The sequence below is a fragment of the Manacus candei genome, unplaced genomic scaffold, assembly GCF_025592945.1.
Source record: "Manacus candei isolate 608988 ecotype Guabito, Panama unplaced genomic scaffold, ASM2559294v1 h1tg000048l, whole genome shotgun sequence".
NCBI classification, from domain to species: domain Eukaryota; kingdom Metazoa; phylum Chordata; class Aves; order Passeriformes; family Pipridae; genus Manacus; species Manacus candei.
In genome coordinates this window covers 7,319,976-7,342,259 of record NW_026138096.1, presented here as the reverse complement: position 1 = coordinate 7,342,259, position 22,284 = coordinate 7,319,976, and the positions used below count along the sequence as shown (strand labels likewise).

The 22,284-nt window shown below is 45.5% G+C and overlaps 1 protein-coding gene across 3 annotated transcripts in view; it reads right to left on the bottom strand.

Moving 5' to 3' along the window:
• Positions 1-21,908, bottom strand: part of MXD4 (MAX dimerization protein 4) — a 38,570-nt gene extending 16,662 nt beyond the window's left edge. The window contains exons 1-3 of one of the 3 annotated variants that reach the window (XM_051798649.1): positions 21,736-21,908; positions 21,006-21,174; positions 11,683-11,712 (exon numbers count right to left, since the gene is read on the bottom strand). In XM_051798649.1, coding sequence (XP_051654609.1) covers positions 11,683-11,712; positions 21,006-21,174; positions 21,736-21,799 — 263 coding nt within the window. In that variant the 5' untranslated portion in view covers positions 21,800-21,908. The remainder of the gene's footprint in view (positions 1-11,682; positions 11,713-21,005; positions 21,175-21,735) is intronic. The other 2 variants (XM_051798652.1, XM_051798650.1) reach the window with 2 other exon arrangements.
• Positions 21,909-22,284: the final 376 nt, after the last annotated feature.

The following is a 22,284-nucleotide window of genomic DNA, read 5'->3' as shown; positions in this document are numbered from 1 at the left end:
ATGGTGACCATCACAAATTTACATGTATGAGATTCTACATCCTTCAACCACAGGCAATAAAATATCTGACCTTGCAAGAATCTGAGGCAACAGAAATCAAAACATTATGGAAACAGCTAAAACCCACTGCAGTATATTTTTGCCCTTGTGTGAATTTCTCTTCTGCAAAGAAAAAAAAAAAAAAGGAGATTCCAACCTATATTTTAGCATTTCAGCCTTTAGGTTGTGCTCATCCATAAAGAACAATTTTCTGTATTTTAAACCTTCAAAGTCAATGTCAGGCAAATACGAACAATTCTTAGAGCTACAGAAAAGGAATTTCTTTTTCAGGTGTCTTCTATTTTTGGCCCCGTTACCTAATGATTGCCTTTAACATTTACCTCTCAAATGCTTTTAAGCAACAGTGAGGGAGGTGTCACCTAGTACCACGAGCTCAGTGTCACACAGTACCTACCTAATCCAGGCAGATGAACAACAGTGCCTTGTGGGGAAATACACAAGTGATGGAAATACCTTTGTGCACACTGAAAACAGAGTCCACAAAAAACTAATCAGCCATGCTTTTAATAAACTTATTTAATACTTCATTCAGCCAGCCCATTTGTTTCACACATTGAAATGCACACACTGCAATTCAGTAGTCCTCCTAAATTAGACCTCTCAAACCCATCTGTCTTACTGGCACTCAAGTTTCTTAGATTACACTGCAGGGAGACTCAAGTTTGTCTGCTACCTCAGAACAGTGTCAGACCCAATTAGATAAGGAAAGTGCCATCACAAGATCATGCCACTACAGGATCAAGCAGTTCTAATTCCCACTTGAAGTTACATGGAGGCACACACGTACTTACACCCGCTGCCCACAGAAACCCCAAGAGTGGATTAGGACTTGCAACCATTTACATGAGAGCAGTAACGCTTTGGCCCTTGCTGGCAGTGGAACACCACAAAGCAAATTTCCACAGCACATCCAAACCCACACTGTGGGTCTGCAGTTCTGCTACAGGTGTGTTTGCATTTGCCACCTTTCACAGTACTCTTGCAAGGAATTTGTTGAGGACTGCAGAGTGGGTCAAAGAGAACTGCATTTATTTAAACAAGGAAAAGCTGCATAACAACAACAGGTTTGCACCAGGTTAACACACAGAGGGGAAAAGGATGGTAATGATAATTTTCCACGAATTAACCATTCACCAACAGGTGGTTGAAGAGGATGCAGTCTGTCTCACCCAGAAGCGGCTCCTGAGAGCGTGTCTGTCCCTCTCACATGGAGTTTAAGGCACAAGGTGTAGACTGGCTCTATACACACAAGCTACACGTTTTATCGACTGACAACACCCCAGAGCAAGTCACTGCTTACAAATCAGCTCATGGCTTGAAACCGGCTTTAATTATCAGAACTGTTTCCCCACATCAAAATGCTAAGCAAGAACATCGTGTCTCAGGACAGCTGCCAACAGGAAGGATCTTAAAAAAAAAAGGAGGGGGGAGAGAGACTACAATGCTTAAATAAGCCCAGAGAAGTTGAGCTGCAGCACAGCACTAAGCCAAGAGAGCACAGTACTGGGCCTAGTGAGCTTTTTTCTGCCTAATTTTAAACCTCCCTATAGACCTGGTTATTTTATATGTATGTCAAATGAGGGGAGAAATGTGTTCAAGATTTTTTTTCTTACACCACCACTGTATGATGCCAAATTAAAGGAGAGGCAAGTCAAGTTGAATTATTTTAGCTAAATTAAAAACATGCATTGCTGTCACACACTGAGCACAAGGCCTTGGGATTGCAGACAGCCAGAATTAAGCAACCTTTTCCTGCATCAAGTTAAATGAGTGTGAAGCACTAATATCTGCAACACTGGATACCTGTGACTGTGGTTTTATCGTCTGTTGTACCCCCATATTCAAATACCAAGTAAATACAAGCATCCGATTTAACTAGCCTGACAAATGCTGTAGGGACTCCACATTTTCATGTGCACGAGGCACCAAAAGAAACAACAGCAATTTACACCACTGTTTTAAAACCTAATCAGAGTTAAGGCAACTCTCTCCAGTTCAGCACCTAAACAATCACTTTCTCATTCTCAGAGGTAGGAAGTTTTAAGCTCTGAGCAGGAAACTATCAAAAAGAGATATTCAGTGCTATGTGTTACTTCCATTTTTGCTTTTGCTATTACTTCCTCAGCGCATGTGCCCACCAAAGCTTTGTGGCCATCTTAGAGAGAGCAGCTAATGATGGCAGCTTGAGCATGCACAAGTGAAGTTTACTGGCTTTTGGGGAGGAAGGAGATGGTTGGGCGTTGCTGTCTTTTACAAATGTAGATACTTGAGATGTGCTCCAGCAAAACAGTTGAGGTGCCCTGAGACAACAGCAGGGTGACTGTTCCAGCCAACTGAAGGCTGGTTCAGACCCCAAGTGAGAATGCCAAATGAAGAGAAGAAAAGCAATCACACTGAAGTAATTAATAATACATGTCCCCAAATGTCTTGCTGTATGTCTCCAACTCCCTCATCTAAACCTTGTAATTAGAGATGAATAGAAGACAGTGAGGTGTATATATAAACAAATTTAGGGGAAGGATTAAATGCACTGACTGTAATTAAAGATGGTCTCTTCCAAGACTGCAATGGGTATTCTTACTTTCAGATGAATTGAAAGATGAGCAACATTTATTTCCCCCTGCCAAAGAGCAACAAAATACAGCATCATGGGACAGTGGACACTTGCAGATATCTGACAGTCCTGCCCCAAAGTTTAGATATAGCTTGCCACAGCACAGATAGTGCCTTGTTTATAATTTAATTTCCATCCTATTTCCCTTTCCATTGAACAGTACAAAGCTGGTGGTCCCCGAGTCAGCCAGGGTGCAGTCGATTAGAATCTGAAAATGATCCATTTGGGGATGCTAAGGTATGGAACAGCTTTTCAAAACTCTTCTCCCTTTCCTCCTTCTTCTTTCCCACAAAACTCAGCCCAGATTTCTTAAGTGCAGTGTCCTGAGATTATCTGGCAATGGAAGGAAGAGCCGGAAGTTGCCATGTGAGTATGTAAAGTCAGGCAGTGGGAACCAAGGCACCCAGCAGTCTATTTTAAACACCTCTTAGCACCTACACCCAATAACTGCTTCTAGCCAAACACACACAACAAGCTCCCAAATTTCCCTAGCAGAAATTACTTGCTCCACCCATGCTGTTCATTGCAGTAGTCAACACAACAGCACCTACCAATCGGGATTAAGTCAGCTTTCTTGGGGGAATTACAGGGTTTGCTACCTTTATGTTTTGTAAATACCAGCTAATGTGCTATGTAAGACACAGAGTGTCTGTGCAGCCGTATTTGCAAACAGTGATGGTATTCCTCACTTCAATAGGAGCTGCTGAGTCCTGGCAGCAATTACATGCCAGGCAGGTCCCTTACTTAGCACCTTGTATCTTCACTTACTTGCCTAAATTGAACCATCAAGGAAAGAAAAGCAGATAAATTTGTCAGGCATTAATCCCAAAGTGGCATTTGGGAAAAGAAGACTCACCACTAGTCCTCCAGCTTTTTAGAAAGGTTTTACCATGGTCAGATGTAGTCTTTGACTGTTACCCAAATCTTCTGCTTTCTCACTATAAGGTAGAATCTAATATAGGCTTGCTTAATGTAGGGCATGTAGCCTGTAACTAGAGTTGTTAGTTGTTCAAGTCAGAAGCATTGTGATGTGACCTCATGTACCTACATCCAAGCCCACATCTCTTCTGTGTCAGCTGTGCCAATCTCCACACACTACACAGTTAGTTACACTAATCTGTATAGAAAAAAAATTGCACAACATAAACTAGAATTAAACAATCATTTTAGCCACTTAACATCCTTTGACAAGTCCTGTCACCCTGCTCTAGTTTAGCAGGGTGTGTACATAGCTCGGCATATGCATTTCCATCTCAAAACACAGCACTCTATGAAGTCCCAAAACAACTCTCTCCTTCCAAAAATAGGGAGGGGCAGATAGAAGGAGTATCTTATCCATTCTTGTAGTTTGCACAGTTCTTTAGGACAAGAACAGTCAGTTTTAACTGGATCCCGTGCATGGAGGTGGCAGGGGGGTTGGGTTTATTTTGTTTTTCCAAAAAAGGCTCAAATTAAACTTCTGTGAAGGAACAGCATTATGCTTTTTCACATATATGATCTGCTGGCTAAATGTTCATGCTCAGTAACTTTCTGGAACCTTGACTGCATCCTCTGCAGCTGCCCGGATGTGATGTAGGGTTCAGGCTGCAGGCACAGCTCCTACTGAAATCCCCTGGGTGTGAGGCAGAGTCAGGCCCACAGCCTGCCACATGTTAAACCATCATGTGTACCAAGGGGAAAAAACACAGATTAAAAACTACTTGACCTGCAAAGGAATTCTGTGCGGTAAATCTAAGCACAAGTGTCTGCTGACAGAGACCACGAGAGGAAAGGGGCATGAGCTGCAACAGGGAAGTACACACTGTTCCATCCAGAAAGAGACATTTTGAATTTGGGACCAGGCCATGGCATATCCAATACTCAAACAGCATAGGCCTTCCAGGGAAAGGAGTGCTAAAAATAGAGCTAGAGATGCCAATGCAGCATGGAGGCAGGGAGAGGAAGAGACAGGACAACCAACCCACAGAATACAGCCACTTCCTCCAGCTTAGGTTGATCCCTTTTTGTCTGCTCCAGCCGGGGACACTGTGACATCACTGCTCATGACATACTTGGAAAAAAGTAATCCAGCCTCCTGCAGATTTGGTGTAAATCCTGAGTGCAGAGCCAACCTTGCCTTAAAGAGCTGGAGCTGCACTGCTGGCTTGCAGGTGCATTTGCCACTTCTTCAAACCACAGCAGGTACCACTTCCGTATACCCAGTTTTGGTCTGTGGGCTTCCACAGACTTGACTGGTTGGGATGCAGCCAAAGATTCCCGTGGCATTACGTAAGACTCATTTGAGAGGCCAACTTCTTAAAGCCCATTAGCTGCCTAAATACCTTTACAAAAAAAATCAAGTTCCAGCTCACTTGCCCAAATGTAGCTGAGCAAGCTTAAAAAAAAAATTTTTTTTTAATACCTAATTCAACAATTTTTTTTTCTCCTCCAATCAAGACAGCAGTCACCATCAGGCTTCTCTTCCCTTATTTGCAGGGAATCAGCATCTCACTGTTGTCTGTGGAATCCTGAAAGCAGCTGGAATTCCAGCCCACCCATCTCCTCTTCATATGAGACCAGCCCACTCTCTCTACCATGCTGGGTAAGAACTGGCCAGGTCAATTAGCAGATGCTGAAAACATAAACCACCTTTCACATAGTCCATTAGAGGCTGACACACTGTGGACTTATGTTTGGAGAGAGGCATGAACAAATTCGAGTGGAAAAAAACGCATGCACTTGGTTCCTCGCCCATCTGCTCTCTGCTGGCTGCTGGGCTGGCCAGGAAGCACACAGCTTTCTGGAGCCCAGACCCAGGACTGCACTTGGGCTCCACAGTTCAAAGCCAACTTCAGCAGGAAAAAGGACATTACAATTGAGTCAAGGCTGTATTTTGGTCCCATTTTGCACTGCCAAATAGAAGCTTTATCCAAAGCATGAGGATGTGCACATCTCTGACACCTGGAATATAACTTCCTGAGCAGATTAACTTCCAAGCTTCATCTGCTTAATATACCCCTCCTTTCCAAACCAGCAGTCTAGGTGGGAAGATACTATTGTTGGGAGTGCATAATCAGGTGAGTTGCTATGTGCACTGGAAAGACAGCAGTTCAGTGCAGAAGTATTTATAGTAGTTATTGCAGCAGGTAGTGCAGGAAAAGCCACAGGTCCAGACACTTGCTGATTCTCTAGAAATGGGGAAATGGTGAGGAAAGAACAGCATTTCAATGCAAAGTTTTAAACCTTTCAATTTCCTTAATTCCATAGATCAATCAGACCCAGAAACATGGGACATTTCAATAAAAGCACAGAATTAAATCTTCAGTTCTGCGGGTCCAGTTTTTTATAGACTTTGCTAAACAAGCTCTTAAAAAAAAAAACCAAACACAACAGAAATTTAAGACACAAATGCCTCAGATTAAATTACAGGTAAAAGGGGGTTTAAGATGAGATTCAGGCTTGCACTGGCTGAGTCAACACCATTCACCTGCCCACTATAGCTGGCACCCTCAGAGAAGCAGCCATAGCTGGGCAGGAGGAGCTGGTGCCCAAACCATGGTGGCCTTCAGGTCACAAAAGGCAAGTCATGCTCCTAAGACACTACCTTGATAAAGCAGTGCAAAGGTATGTTTATTGCAATTCAGTGGAATTGTAATAAACCATTTCACACCAATGAGATGGTGTAAAAAATTTCTCATCTTACTCGATGAGAAAACCAGAACAGATCTAGCAGGGAGGTTAAGTTCAGCCAGTAAGGCGACATGGTTCCCACCAAAAATGTAGCAGCCACATTATCTGGATGGTTTAGATATAATCTGGACACATCCTAGAAATGGCAGTTTTTATAGACCCATTATAACAATGAGATCTGTCCCAGGTCAGTAAGACCCATCCAGCACAGCACTCCAGGCAACAGCAGCCAGAACTGGATGCTTAGGAGAAACATTAAACTGACAGAGAAGTGAACTGTAACTGCTCTGTACTGTAAATTAACACTGTAAATTAACACTGTCACTCAAAGAAGCCATCCCACCCTCTCCCTGTGCTGGCATCAGGGTGTGCCTCTGACAGTGAGCTGGGTCAGGAAGCTTCTCCCCTCCTGCTGTGCCGGTAGGAAGCAGGGCCCAGCAGCACCAGTGTGTGACCAGGGTTAAACTCATGATGGAAGCACAGCAGTGAGACACATACTGGGTGACCCTTCCCTGGAAGGACTTTACCTCCACCACCAGTTTGGGGGTCTCCTCAGTTAGTGGTGGCACCACAGCCATTCAGAGGGATGGATCAATGCAGTTACATCTTTATGCTGCATAACCGTGCTGACCACAATGGTAATTTATGATTTTGAAAAGGCAGCCCATAACAAAAATAAACATTAAGTATTGTTTTGGTATGCTATTATTTCAATGACCTTTCGGTTCTGTTTCCAAACTTCCAGGTTTATCAGCAACTGCCAATTACATGTTTTTCATTAACTCTGCAGTTTACTAGCATGAAGCACCACAGAGAGAATTTCAAGATATACTCTCAGCTTATGTAAACTTTAAACTCGAAGTAACTCTGGTGGGTGAAATTGAATGTAACTGTGCTCCTACACTTGCACTTCCTTCATGAGAAAACTACCTATTAGAACTTTACTTCAGAGGCACCTGTTCTATTTACTGTATCAGCTAACGTTGCACATTGTAAGGCTCTCATCAAAATAGATACTGCTCATCAAAACCTATGTTTATATACATATATCCATTTCATACACATGATGATGTAATAGAAAAAGCTTTTTCTGGCAAGATACTATGTTTTAGGACTACACATAGCACTACCCAAACCTCAGGTCGGCATTACCTTCTCTGCATATGGCAACATTTTCAGTCTCCCCTGATCAGCACTCTAATCAATGCATACACTAGGCTCCTTTGGGAAGAAAGCAAGCATTTTTCTTTTCTTCTGTAAGGTTTTGCAAATCACATTGTTTCATGTATTCCCCATCCTACTCTTGCACTTCTAAAAATTCAAGGCTGTTTCCCTCAACTGATGCAGGCCACCTCCACAGCAGTCTCAGATTTCTGCACTATAAACTAGTGAGCCCTGAACAAGAGGGAACTGCTCCTTGTCCCACCTGATACCCAGTGATGGAGCTAAACACTTATGCGCTTCCACTTCTTGGAGCACCTTCCACAGGAAAGCAGGGAAATGCCTCTAGAGTACACCTCTGCCAACAGCAACGCCTGGCTTTTACCTCCATAGGGCTGGGCTCAGCTTGTCAGCTTTTGTCAAACCTAAGCCTGGGGACCTGGGCCCTAGATCAGCCATCCCAGGGTCAGACAGTACTTGTTCAGCTCACGTGGTGCCAGTTTGGGGACATCAGCACGTGGCTTGCCAATTTCAAGGCACGTTTTTATTCATTTCCTCACTAATTCTTAAAAGCTGTTCTTTAAAATCATCAAGTTTCACAAGCTGTTTTCAAAGACTTTGCCAGGGAAAGGGCAAGAATTCTTGCATTCCTCCTGCAGCAGAGCTCCTCATGACCAGGCAGGACTGAATAACTCTGATGGGTTGATCCCAGCATCCTTTGTCAGGGCTCCATCTGCTTCCAACAAAAAAGGATGGACCACGACGGGGAGGTGCTGCTCCTTCTCCCTCCCATGGCCTTGCATGAGCTGGGGGGGACAAGTCCAGATGTGAACAGCTGAGGGCAGGTGACTGCCTTCACAGAGCATTGTGGAGATCTCAGCACAGTCGTCAGGGGGATACACCTTGGCTTTTACCTTCTAATGTAGAACTAGTATAAAGTGATGCAAATAAATGAGATTATGCTGTGTCTTTTTAAGAAGCTTATGGCTTTCACGAATTCTTGCGGGTTTTTTACACTATGAAAGCTGAATTCCTTTATACAATTGTCAGGTTAGGTCAATTAAAAAATTTCCTTGCAATAAGTCTGACTACTAATTTACTTACAGTTTACATTGCTCTGTGAAAGCCTACAGACATAATGGCCTCGCTGGAAACAACAAAAAAATATATAAATGAATATACATGTATATATTTGTCATTAGGAACTAGTTACATCCAAGTACCACTGTAACCTGTCTGTAATTATTAAAATATCTTCTAGGACCTCATCTGTCCTTAGGATAGAAGATTTCCTGCCTTTCTACTTTTTATTTAAGGGGATTCCTGTTTCATGGTTCCAAGATGTAAATGTTGATCACACAGGACCAAAATAAGACTGCCATTAGAGGGTAAGTCCTTACAGTGTTTCACTATAAGGAGCACACACTGAATTTCTGAGCAGGGTATTTTAGGGAGACTTAAAGCAGAAAAAAAGGATGTATTGCTGACAAACACTTTACCATAATTGTAATCTGAATTCTAACATATAACAAGATTTTTTTCTTGGAATTATGTCTCTGCTTCCATTTGTCTTCCTCTGAGCATCTCTTCAAAAACACACAGAAAACGGCCAAGCCGGCACACGCAGAGATCAACAACCACTGCCATTCCCACCGACGTCAAATCCACCGGTAAAACCTCTGCTGTGCAACAACAGTGCAGAACCTGCAGCAGCACCACACACAGTACAAGGCTACCATGGCTTTCCACTCAGTGGCAGCTCTGGCCATCCTCATGCAGGACACAAAGCCCTGTAAATGAGGAAGCCATTTCCCTGCCCTCCAGCACCGAGTCCAGCCCACAGACACCATGGGAGGGACTGGGTAAGGAGGAGGATGAGCACGGCCATCTTCTCTGCTCCTCCTCGACAGGCTCCTGTGAGATAACCCAGTGTGTCTCGCCAGAGAAGCATCACGGCAGTGGTGAGTCAAAGGCCCTGGTCCTGGAAAGGATACACCTCCAAAATCAACATCCAGTGCTTCCCAGCTGACAGGGCAGGGCTGTGCTGGGGAAGGAGGACAGGCTCCGCCGAAAGGACCAGCTGCTACAGGGACACACTACAGCTGTGAATCTTTCATTAAACTTTGCAAGACACTTGATAGATTTTAATGTAATTTTAGTGAAACACCGTGAAAAACACTATGATCGGTTATTATCTGCTCATACACCCACAGCGCTGGAGGAGGGGGTTGTTAAAAAAAAGAGAAATAAAAATTGCAGGAGTCCTTCACGCCAATACATCAGGCAGCTAGAACTGTACACATCTCATTTGCTTTTGCGAACACCCATTTGCACAAACAAGGATCTCACACTAATTTGCAGGTTCTCACCAGGAATAATAAAAATCTGGCTTCAAGTATAGTCTAACTGCAGGAGGCACAGCAAGCAGCAGCAGTTACAAACATCAGTTGTATAATCACACGACATACTGTGCAGTTTACCTATTTTGACCTTGAGATGGCAGAGAGAAAAGGTAGCAAGGAAAATACTATATGGTCCAACTACTACAAAGATACAACACAGAACTGAAAGTGAGAACAGCGATTGAACAATTAATAGATTCTCCTTCTGGCCCTGCATCTGCTGCTAATGCTGCTGTGCCTTATTTACTGTGCTGCTTAAACACATTAAGGCAGAGCAGAGGGAAGAAGAGGCAACTCCATGCTTGGGTTATAAAAATGACTGAAGAAAAAAAAAGAGAATATGGAGTTTAGATGACAACAAGTCAGTAATAATGGAGCAGGGGGGAAGGAAGAAATGGAACAGAGTATCTAAAATGAGGATGGAAAAAAATGAGAGTGAGAAAGAATCACAGTTAGGGCCGATGATTTTTTTTATTATTATTTTAAAGAAGTGAGACCAAAGGACAGAATTTTACATGCAGCTATTTTCCTGAAGACTCTATCAGCAGAACTTCTGCCAGTTGATGTCACTGCCTTAGCCAATGCACTGCATTCTACAGCTGAGGCCTGTGTTTGTGAGCTTGAGCCTTCTCCAGTTCCTCTCATCTCTAGGCTGACCACGTGGCTATTAGGCAGAGCTACAGTTTACTCATATTACAATTAAACTACAGGAAAGCATGTAAGCATGCAAGGGAAGTGATGGTCTAGCTGCTACATAACTGCAGCCACAGAACAAGACACAAAAAAACCCCCACGAGTCCAATCTTGTTGTGCCATCAACCACGTTTCACGTATTTAGATGCATGCAAATAGTTTAAATCATATTCACACACACCACCCTTGCTTTCTCTGGATGCACGAAACCCGAAAGACCACAAGCTACACAAAATGAACAGAAAACTACCCGAAGGAGAGTTTACCCTGCTGCCTGAACGGTAAGTGAAAGGCAGCAATCCTGCAGTGAGGGAACCAAAAGGCAGAGCCAAGACAGGCACTGTTTGCTCTCAGAGCTCTCTGTGTGCACCCCAGAGACTTCAAACAGCTCAAAGGCCCATCTGCAAACAAACTCTGACATGATACAATGGACAGGGAACACTGCCTCCAAAACCTGAGTTCTCTACATCTCAGGTCTGCAGGGTCTAATGTCTGTCCTGGGTAAGTCCAGATTTTCCCAGCGCTGGATACACCAGACCAGGGCTGCAGCTCAGGAGGTGCCCATTTCTATCACACACAGCTCTCTGGACAGGACACGCACCAGCAAGGAAGCAGACGGAGGGGAAAAACATATCTGTAGGTACTTACATGCAAGATGAAAATTAACTGCACTTTAGGCATACTTTAAAAAAAAAACAAACATAGAATAACCCTGTGTGACACATTGTTCCCGAAAATCATTCACCTTAGTCACAAAATACTTTGTACTTATAGCATTTAACACCTCTAGCAAACAGTTGCTGCAATCAGATTCTTTGTTAGTAACAATTCGGTTATCCAGTTACAGCATTAATCAGTCCAAAGCTAATTATCAGGGGTGTTTCAAGAAGAGCACACCAAACAGGGAAAAAAAAGCCAAATAATACTATACCTATCAGATTTTAGTTGATAAAAGAATCCAAAACAACTTAATAACCTACTCAGTGCTGAATCAAAACAATTTCAGCAAAATATCCTTCAAAAAACATGGTAACCTGAATGTCAACCATACATCTTTTAATTAGGCTTTTTTTCAAGACTTACCTATGTTTTTCTAGTTCGTTGTGTGATGACCTATTAAAAAGAGAAAAGAAATATTAGAGAAAAGGATAAATAAACCAAGTTTTAGAATATTTAAAAGCCTACATCTGCATAAGTCACAAAAGAGTTCTCTAAAACATGCATTTATATGGATTATGAAACAGCTTTGCTATTAAATTGGTTCACTTTTACATCCCTTAGATACTTCAAGGTATCAACTTAATTTCCATGAGTAAACCGTGGGTTTGGGGAGGAATTACAATAAATTTGCATTTTTTAGTGTTCAATACACTCAGAAAGGAACATAAAAAAATGAGCAAGTTAGCAATAAAAACAGCCTACAAGATTTTTATCTGTAAAGAAAAATTATGAGGGGGCAGAAAGAGTTAGAAGATCTAAATGGTAGCAGGTAAGAGCAAAAAGCACCCAAAAAGCCAGCTTTCAAGCCCACAGAGCAGCAGAAATAAAAATCAGCAGCTAATCACTGCTGTTGTTGTTGACATCTTAATGGCAAAAAAAGAGGAATCCTCTTAATTCTTCTGAGTCTACAAACAGAAAAAGAAACCAAAAATATCACTGTCTCTACTGACCACAGCAGTATACTATCCTCTTCCAATCTACTAGGATTGGAGATTTTTTTTCCCCAACCAATGCCTCAGGTTTTTTGCCATTAGAAGGCAGCCCTAAATTCTCGAAGGATTTTTTTTTTACTGATTCAGCTGAAAATATTAATTTTATTTATTTATACAGCTCAGATTAAAAACATCCCTAAAATGAAGTTATTGTCACCATTTCAAAACAAGCAATTTTCCAGACTTTTCAGTTTTGTCCCACCGAATGCATGCCCAGCACGTAAGGATCAAAAGATCCAGAGGCGGTGGCAGCTTTTAGGGCAGGCAGATGATGTCAGAGCAGCTCTGCTCCAGCGTGCTGCAGCCCCAGCCTGCAGCTGACCCAGGGGGCTTCAAGGAAGGGTGAGTGCACAGTTTCTTGGCTTTTTTGGAGAGGTAGGTGCACAGTCCCTCCAGCAAGCAACGACATCCCAAGGGGAGAAAGCCTTCCCGCAGAAACGCTGCCTGGTGGAGAGCTGTCCTGCCTCTCCCTGCACACACATGTGCAGCTGCATGCTGCGGCTCTACCTGGGTGTTACTGATGACAAAGCATCACTCCATCCATAGAGGGGGAAAAAGAAAGCCAAGCTCAGGCAAACAAACACCCAGTGAACAAACCCGCAAGCCAGTGCAGCTCCTGATCCTGCAAGCACTTCAGTGAACTGCTCCTCTGCAGGTAAAACTGAAATGCTTACAAGGCTCAGCACTGATGCTAATCCACTCTCATAAAAAAGCATCTCAGTGTTGGTACCAAGACATCAATTACGTCACTCACTACCTGCTGTCTTTTTCTGAAAAGCCTAGGAATTCTCTATGTGATTTTTTCTAAACTTGTTGCATCAAGTGAGCCACGATCACGTAATGTGTGTATTCCTAAGTGCTGTTAACCAATGCAGCAACACTGAAAGTGTTTTACACATATTCAGTGCTATATAAACAGGGCAGGGTGGGCTTGGTTTGCCGTGTTTTACTGCCTTTGCCATTTGACTACAATAAGGGGAAATTGGTTTTTATTTTCTACTACATGTCTACAGAGAAAGAGATCAAACTTTTCCTCCACCCCGATGTTTACAAAAATTGACAAACACTACTGCCAAATCCACCAATGTTTATGAACATACATGGGAAACAGAAGTTCAGGAGGGTACCATTGTCCCCAAACACGCCCAGCGGGCCTGTCAAAGGCACAAAGACACTGTTTGCAGGGAACTCTGGAAGAGAGGTCTGGATTCATCCCTGTAGCATGAAATCCTTGACATTTCTGGCAATTAGACACGAAGATGAACACAATCACTGGAACTGGCCCATTCCGAGCTGTCTACTGCAGCAGAGCTCACGGCAGCTCCGGTGAGCACGCACAGGGACAGCACAAGAGCCAAGACATTTAGCCTACACTGAGTGTTTTGCTGGGTTAAGAGAGGATGCAGTGAACAGCTGGAAATCCTGCATGCAGCACACCCACAGGGCACCTCTGGTCGACAAAGGGTGATTGATCCCTGTGTTCTCCTGGGGTCTGTCCTGCCAGACCAGCTCTGGAGGGGCACAGCTGTGGTTGTCCCAGCTACCAAACAGAGCAGCAGTGGGTGTGTGCCTCTTTGCAGAGCTCTTTGGGACATAAAAGCCTGCAGTGTGCAAACGTGGGCACTAGCCACACATTTCAGGAGGGGGGGGGTGCTGACTAATGCCTCAACCATCAGGCCCTATGCAGGAACCAAAACCGAGTCCTGACATTTACCTGAGAGTTGCTCCACCTACACAAGTTAAATGCCCTATCACAAGCATGATGGGGGTTTTTTTTGTTGTTGGGTTTATTTACAGAAGAGGTGAACCTCTCTCTAAATATTGGTTTTTATCTCCTTCACTGTCTACAGTACCATACATTGCAAGAATATCCATCTCCTTCTGCTGTTCATGCAACCTGAAGTGAGGGGAAAAAAACATAAGAACTGGTCTGCACACAACTCAGTAGCCACCGTACCCTGTTTCAAAATGGAGTCTTTTATTGCTTCAGTAAAAGATAAGATGTAGGCCACGACTAAGAAGATATATCTATATGGGTATTTACATAAAAGAGACAGATGTACAACTGTGTTTTTCACAAAAATGGTCTGTGGAGCCCTTAAAAAAAAGGCTGCAAGAGAAGGAAGATTTCTGGTGTTTAGCTTAGGTTCACTTGGCAGAGTTGGGAGTAGAAGTGATGAAAAGGTGACAATAAAAAATCCAGATAAAAAAAGGGGAAAAGCCAATAAAAAAAATCATCAGCAAAATCACAGATCAGGAATGCTGCTGCCTAAACTACACCATTGACCTGAGACAGCTCTAATATTCCTTTAGCAAACGCTGAGCAGTTCACTGGCTATGAAATAGCAGTTAAATTTTCTTTGTGAAGAAACTATCAAAAGAAGATTTGAAAGAACAAAGAGGAGCCAAGTAAATGCAGATGTTGGCCTGCAAGATGCTTTGCCACTTCCAACAGCACATCCTCAGAGCCATCCCCCTCCACCATCCTTTCCCCAAACAAGAATTCAAGGTACTGCATTTGAAAATTCCGTTGATTCAGCAGACTCACCTAAGTAATTCAGATAGGTGCTAATTCAGATGGTGAGACTAAAACAGAAAAGGTGATGGCCCCCTCCAAGTCCACTTTCTTTCTTTTCCACCTATAAACTTTTGCCAGTTTATAGGTGAGCCAGCAGGAACTGCTCACATGCATAATAGGTTAGGATTTCACTCTATGCACGATGTGCAGCCTTAAGTTTATTTAAGTTTTTAGTATTAATACACCTTCCCTACTCCTCCATCTATTTACCCCACCAGATAGGGCATCTTGTCAGTGGGAAACCAGCACAGCTCCTGACAAAAGCAGTGAACTCCTGAAGTTTATTGCCCAGTGTTAAGGTCTAGACCGTGAGTCACCAATACACTACCAGTTGCCAACACATTTTAAAGCACTATAGGGAGCAAAGCAGGCTAGTTAACGAAGTGCTTAAAACAGTGGCAAGCACCTCACCCGTGCCAGGGCTTTCTAGTACAGGCAGGGCTGCCAGGGTGTTATACAACCCATGTGCAGAGGATATAACTCCACCTAAGGTCACATAGCCATGTGCAAACTACCCTGCCTGCACTTCACCTTTTGTCCAGGCCAAAAAAGTAAGAACAAACAGAGCAAGAAGTTTTACAAGGTGCTACACGTTAAGTGTCTACATCCAGTTCCCACTCCCAAAAGAGCAGGTGTGTAAAAGCACGAGGCTTACACCTGCAGTCCTCTGTGAATGCGACTGCTATGCAGCTTTTCATTGGAAGGATCCAGATGCGCTTCCAGGAAATTCCCCGTCTATACCTATGACCTGCTGCGGGATGCACCTGAAAAGCACCAGATAAACCTGAACATAAGCACGTGACCTGCCTAGTATTCACTGCTCCTTGGTCGCTGGGTTTTTTCCATTTGTTTCAAACTGGACACGTTGCTCACAGCCTGTCAAAGAGCGAGCCTGTATGGAATGAATCCACTAAAAATTAATTTTGCATTCTCCTCATAGCAAAATTTAACCGGTTCTGCAGATTCAGCTGGGATCTGGGAACCAGGCATACCGGCAGAGCCTCGATGCAGAGTTCTGTCTCCAGTATCACATTCAAGTTTGTGCTGCCACATGTCTGCAGTGGCCAGGTCCGAACGTGCTTCTAATACGGTGGTGATTTGTTTTCCTCAATTGCAGGAGCAGTGCAGCTCCCAAACATTGCAGACCTACTGCAGCTCCTCAGGGGCGAGAGGCCTGCTGGCGAGATGTTTCACTGGGACTAAAATGCCTCAGTTTTAAAACCATGCGCGGTGACATCAGTTTCTGTCCCTGTGCTGCCAGCTTTAGGAAAGCAAACCCAGAAGGATCTATTGAATTCAGAAATCCAGGCAAAAAAATCAGAGGAGCTGTGCCTGCACAGTCTGTTTTGCAGTGTTTTATTCCTGGCCTCCCACAAAAAAAAAAAAGAAAAAAAAAAGGAAAAATAAAATAAAAATCAGGCTGCGATCCCTAAGCTGCTCTGTATGGGCACATAATAACATCTGCAGAGAGTAAGGGGTTTGTTTCGCGGGCCACAGGTTCACCCTCGCCATGAGCCAACAGCAACAGAGGAATTCGGACATGAAGCTGTGTTTTTATTTGAAACACCAAATGCAGCTTTCATCTTTTTCTACATATAACCCTTCGCCAAAACACAGCACAAAGTACAAGTCTATTTATATAACATATGAACAAAAATATTAATTGATAAAGAAGATATATTTATTAGCCCGTATTTATTTTGCTCTCTCTCCCTCAGTAAACCAGCTCCTAAATTAACAGGCCAAACACACTGCACCACCGACATCCAGTTCCTTTCTCTGCAAGTAAATTTAACCGTGACCTCAGTAGACTGGCATCTAACACTAAGATTTTAGTTTTCATTTTACCTTATTTCTGACCCTTTCATGGCAAAGCAGCTGCCCGAGCTCCCCTGTGCGTGGGCACATATGCACCTCACACCCACACGCAGCTCAAGGTACCCCACACCTGGCGAGTGTCATTACAGTCAGGGCAGAAGCAGCCCAATTTTCTGCAGGCTTGCGTGTTTCTGTCAGACTGCCCTGCCTTGTGAGCAAACGTCACCAAATTTCAGATTTGTGTCGCATTCCTCCTCGGCACATCACACACGTGTAACCTATCCGTTTCCTTGCAACAAACAGCACGTTTGACTTTAGAATATTTGTTATTCACTAAATCCAGCTGTTTGTTTTATGCCTCTTTTCAATTCCAACTACACCTTAAGAAGAATTATTAAACTGCGTGGCACTGCTTTAGGAGCTACATACAGCTACTGCTCTGTGAAGAGGAGACATTTATTATACAGTAGTCAAGTACCTGGTAAGTATTATTGTAACAAGAAGATGTGACCTAGGTTTACCTCCCTGCAAAAAATAATACTGTGGCTTTCTCTAATCTCCTGTCCTCTTCACAAAACAAGAATCCAGTTTCATTTGCCAGAGGATTTTGGTCAAAATTACTGGGGGGAAACAAGTCTGAATCTCAGCTGAGGACACAGTACGAATGGCAAGTCAGAGAGAAAACAAAGCAGTTTGGTTTGTGTGACATGGGAAAGGGCACATCACAGGAAGCTGAGAAGAAAACACATAACATCAACTATTTTAATGTACAAATGAAAAAGAAATGGCTAAAAATTATGTCTGATTGCTACCAATAACCCCCGAGAATATTGTTTATCAACAAACTGCTAACACCTGCTTTCAATTTTCATTTAAAGCTAGCAGTGGACAAAGCAAAAAAGTTAAATTCCTACAGTGAACAGAAGGCTTATAGATTTTGGTTAATTAAATGTAATTCTGCAGGTGTTTTCCCCTGCATGAATCCGGACCTGTCAAAATTACTTCTCACTTAGTCGCAGTCAAGAGGCCAGCAAGCTTTTAGCCCAGAGCCGAGCATCCCGTTCAAAGGACAGGCAGCCTTTCTCCCCCTTCTCCTGTGGGTCTGGGCCTTGCCAGCCATCGACAGGGGACAGAGCTCTCAGGATATGATTTCTTACATGAACATCACCCCCTCCTCAGCAGAGGAAGGAGGTGTCGATCAGTGCCCCTGCTGAACAACAGGGCAGCTGGAATCCATCCATGTCCCCCTGCCCACGGGGGCTGCCCAGCACACCTGTGCTACATGGAATACATTTTTCTCCCCACAGGCAGGCAACATGTTTTGAAATATAAAGAAAATACAGAACAAAGAGGAAGGGTACAGCACACCAGGCTTCCTCACATCTGACAGTTCTCCTCCTCCTTCCCTCTTTTCTCATTTTCCAAGAATAAGGAAGATGTTTTTCATGCTTTTATATATGTAAAGCTCATAAAGCATGAAAAAAGTATATATACATATATATGTGTATCTCACTTTTTAATCTGATCAGATGCTGCAAGCAGCAGGATACAAAAACAGATGATGAAAACAACAATGCCCCTGCAGATTTGAAATGTGTGGTTATCTGCTCCTTTCCTACTCCTCCGACCTTAAGTATATATTTTTATATCCAGAAAAATAATGCAATAATAAGGCATGTATTTCAGGCATATATGCAGTCATACCTGCCTGCCTCTGATGCTCCGAACCCAGCACTTCTGCAGAATGGTTAAGGTGGAACAATACGGACAAACGCTTTGCCCAGGGGTTCACATCATCCACGACCACTCCAGATCCTAGGAACTTTGGGTGGTTGTCTCTCTCTGTTAAGTCTTTGAATTGCTTAGGAAGAATTAACTGTCTTATAAAAAATTCAGACTCTAGTCTGGGGCTTGGCCCCTATCGCCTCTAAGCTCCAAGTAAAAATAAAACAGTGATGCTGGTGCACCTCATGGATTTTCAACTGCATGTTCAAATGTAAGGGTAATTTCTCCCCCATAAATCTAAGCACTCAGGCAAATGTGAGCAGCGATTGCTGGACACAGGCACAGAGCCCATAAGGACAATGGAGAGGTGCCCACAGGGCCCTGCTGCTGCCGCCCTGTCCCTGAAGGAACAGTGAGCTGCATTAAAGCAATGTGCCCCTGCTTCCCATGCCAGTGCCTGTGCTGAACCAGGGCAACCACTGTCCCAGCGGTGACCACACTGGAAACAATTCCTCGACAAGCATCCTCCTGTCCTGTTACACAGACGACCCATTCCTCATCTGACCACTGCAGCTAGAAGAAAGTGTAAGTAAACATCCTGCTGCACACTGCAGGATGGCATTTCTGAAGGCTGCCACTGCTACGGAGTGAGAATCAGAGCAAAACTCTGAACAGGTAAATAAACATAAGTCTGCAGGTAGAAAAAAAAGCAGGAGGGTAACTGCAAGTAGATGTGTCTGCCTCAGCTTTAATAACACCAGCAAATCTGTAACCAAAAATCTTTTAATTCTGCTGTATTTGATAGATTACAAATCCTCTCCTAAAAACTCCTGAAAGCAGCTTACAGTTCAGACAAATAACTATTTTACAGTGGATGACAAGAGCCCTAAGAACGGAAAATGATGGAATAATAGCTCTGTAAGTAACACAGAATTCCTGAATGCAAGAAACTGACAAGAAATCTGTACAAATCGAGGAGCAGTTTACAGCTAGGAATCCTATGAAACCTGTCTTGAATTTTTTTTAAAGGCAGCGAGCATACTTTATAAGAAAATAATTAAAAATCTCCAGGAGCGAAGTGTCTCAGGACACAAGACACGCCTCCCACTCCTGATGACTTTCTTTTTCAAAATGCACTGACGTCTTCTCTGTGCTCCAAGATGAGACAAAGAATTCAACTAAAACTGAAAAAAGTAGAAGTACTGCAATCAATACCCCCCAAAATGGTTGCCTTTCTCAGAGCAGGGGCATGGGGGAACAATTTGCTCCCCCTCAGTTCATCTTCAAGACACACTGCTCGGCCACGGCAGGCACGAACAGGGCGCTCACCAGCTCGTTTTTTTCTCGAGGAGGGAGCTCGTCAGCTTTTGATTTCGGTTTGCACCTCCGGTGCCCCACGAGCAGCTCCTGGCCATCTGCCCAGCACCTCCCCAGCACCACTCGGCCCGGCTGCCCCGCCGCTGTGCAGGATGCCCACCGGAGCAGCAAGAGCCGAGCGGGCCTGCCGAGACTCTCTGCTCCTTTGGAAAACAAGTCACGTGCAAGCCAAGTTCATTTTAGGCTATTCTACAGGAGCCACCATTCAGCATGACCATGCAGAGCGGAGCCTGCGCTGGGGCAGAGCATCGCTGCTCCGGGACGAAGCAGGCCCAAGCTGGGCACGGTCCTCGGTCCTCTCCGGAGCAGCCCTGGAAGAGCAAAGCAGAGCAGGCAGAGCACGGGGCTGGGTTCGCTCTAGGCAGGGGCCGGCAGTGTCCCTGCAAGACAGGGAAGTCTCCTGCACGTACACAGCCGCTGCCCAAGCAGCAAACAAAGCTGCAGAGCCTGCGCACAGCAGCGCTCGGCCCCTGCCATCGCAGCGCAGGTAGCGGCGGCTGCGGGGGAACAACAGACCCGCCGCCACCGCGTTGGAGCGGCGGGCGGGCCATCGCGGGCACGAGGAGCGGCCGAGCCGGGCGCTGTGGCAGATCCGCGTGCGGCGGGCGGGCAGGAGGGGCTGGCGACCCTGGCAGAACGCACGGCGAGGTCAGGCTCGCCCCGGCATCTCCTCACCTCGGGCCGGCGGGATAAGTTGGAGTTCGCGGTGGGTGCCCCCCCGCCCCGCACACGCCGCTCCCCCGCCCGCAGCCCAGCGCCGCCGCAACCGGAGGCTGCATCTGCTCGGGCTGCGAGGGGGGGGAGGCGGCCGGATCGCTGCCTGGGGTTTATAAATAAATGCCGGGGGGCGGGGGGGGGGTGGAAATTAGTGCCATGCAAAGAGAAATCTGGGTGGCGATGATGGTGTTTGGGTCTGCAGCGAAAGCCGCTGTCGGTGAGCGCGGAGCAGAAGGAGCGATGAGGGCGGATGGCTCAGAAGTGCAGTGAGTACTAAGGAGATGGTGTACGCGTGGCAGTGTTTATATGAGAGATCAAAACAGAGCCAAGCCCATCCAGGGGAAAAATGGCGACTACCGGGATGGGGAAAACTGAGACACTGGATTAGTTATTATTTTTCATAAATGTATGCACTGCACATAAGATAGACACGTTGGAAAAGCTGCCGATTCATTCTGAAAAAGCGGTGCGTCTATTACCTGTTATTCTGGGATTTTCTGGCCATGGTGCCTGCCTTTGTTTTCTTTCTGGAATAGTCACTATCGAAGGGTAACACTGATGCATAGCCATGTTCTGCTTCTAGGGACAAAGTCAGCATTAGTGGCAATATATTTTTTCCATGCAATTTTTTCCTCCTTTGCAGGAACGCTAGGGTAAAGAACAGAATTTTTTCCGGTTGATTTGTTTGCATTTTATTCTGGCATCTCTTAAAGAAGCGAGACACACAAAAAAACCCCCATAACTCAGTAAACCAAAAGGGGGAAAATAAACCAAACCAAACCAAAAAACCACCACCGAAGTGCCGAAATTAGGAGGATTATTGGAGTGCACACTAAAAACGAGGCGGATCATGCAAACCCTTGTCACGCTGCGCTGGGGGAGGGGAACTGCCATACAATCACCGACTGCCACACACGGAGCAGCGAGAGGGATCCTGAGCGCTGCACACGCACCGTCCCCATCCAGGGCGGCACAGAACACCCGCCTCTGGTTTGTTTGGAGAATTATATATATATATATATATAAAAAACAGGCCAGGCTCCGAGCAGCGGTGCTCCCCCAGCGCGGTGCCGCCGGCGCAGCCCGGGTCCCCCCCGGGCAGGTGCGGGCGCGGGGCCGCTGCCCCGGCCCGGCCGCCGCACAACAAAGGCCGAGAGCGGCGGGGAGCGCCTGCGGGTGCCTGACCGACTGCCCGCCTGCGCCCTGTACCTCGGTCTCTCCGCTCCAGGTACTCGGCCGCTTCCAGGAGGATTAACAGGGAGTTCAATTCCATGGCTGCCCGTCCCGAGCCCCCCGCGCCGAGTTCACGCGCGGGGACTCCCGAGCCCCCGGTTTTAAGGCACCTCGCTCAACCTACATTTGACACACGGCCGACGGGCAGCCCGCGTGGCCAATCGGGGGCCGCGGACGGGCGCGGGGGCGGGACGCGGGGCGGCGGCCGGGCCAATCGGCGGGCAGAACGCCCCCCCCGGCGGGGCCGGGGATGTTGACAGATCCCCGCCGCCCGCGCCCATTGGCCGCCCGTGTAGTAACAATTTAGAAGCCGAAGCTTAGCAACAGCACGTGGTGGCCCGGCCCCCGCGCCCGCTGATTGGCCGCCTCCTTGCATGTTAAGCAGGTAGCGGCCGCCCATTGGTGGCTGGACCGTCATGCAAATGAAGGGCGGGGAAGGGGCCAATGGGGCGGGAGGCGCGTGCCGCGCGGCGGGGGGGGCGGGGAGCGGGGCGGGGGCAGCCAATGGGCGGGCGGGGGCGTGGC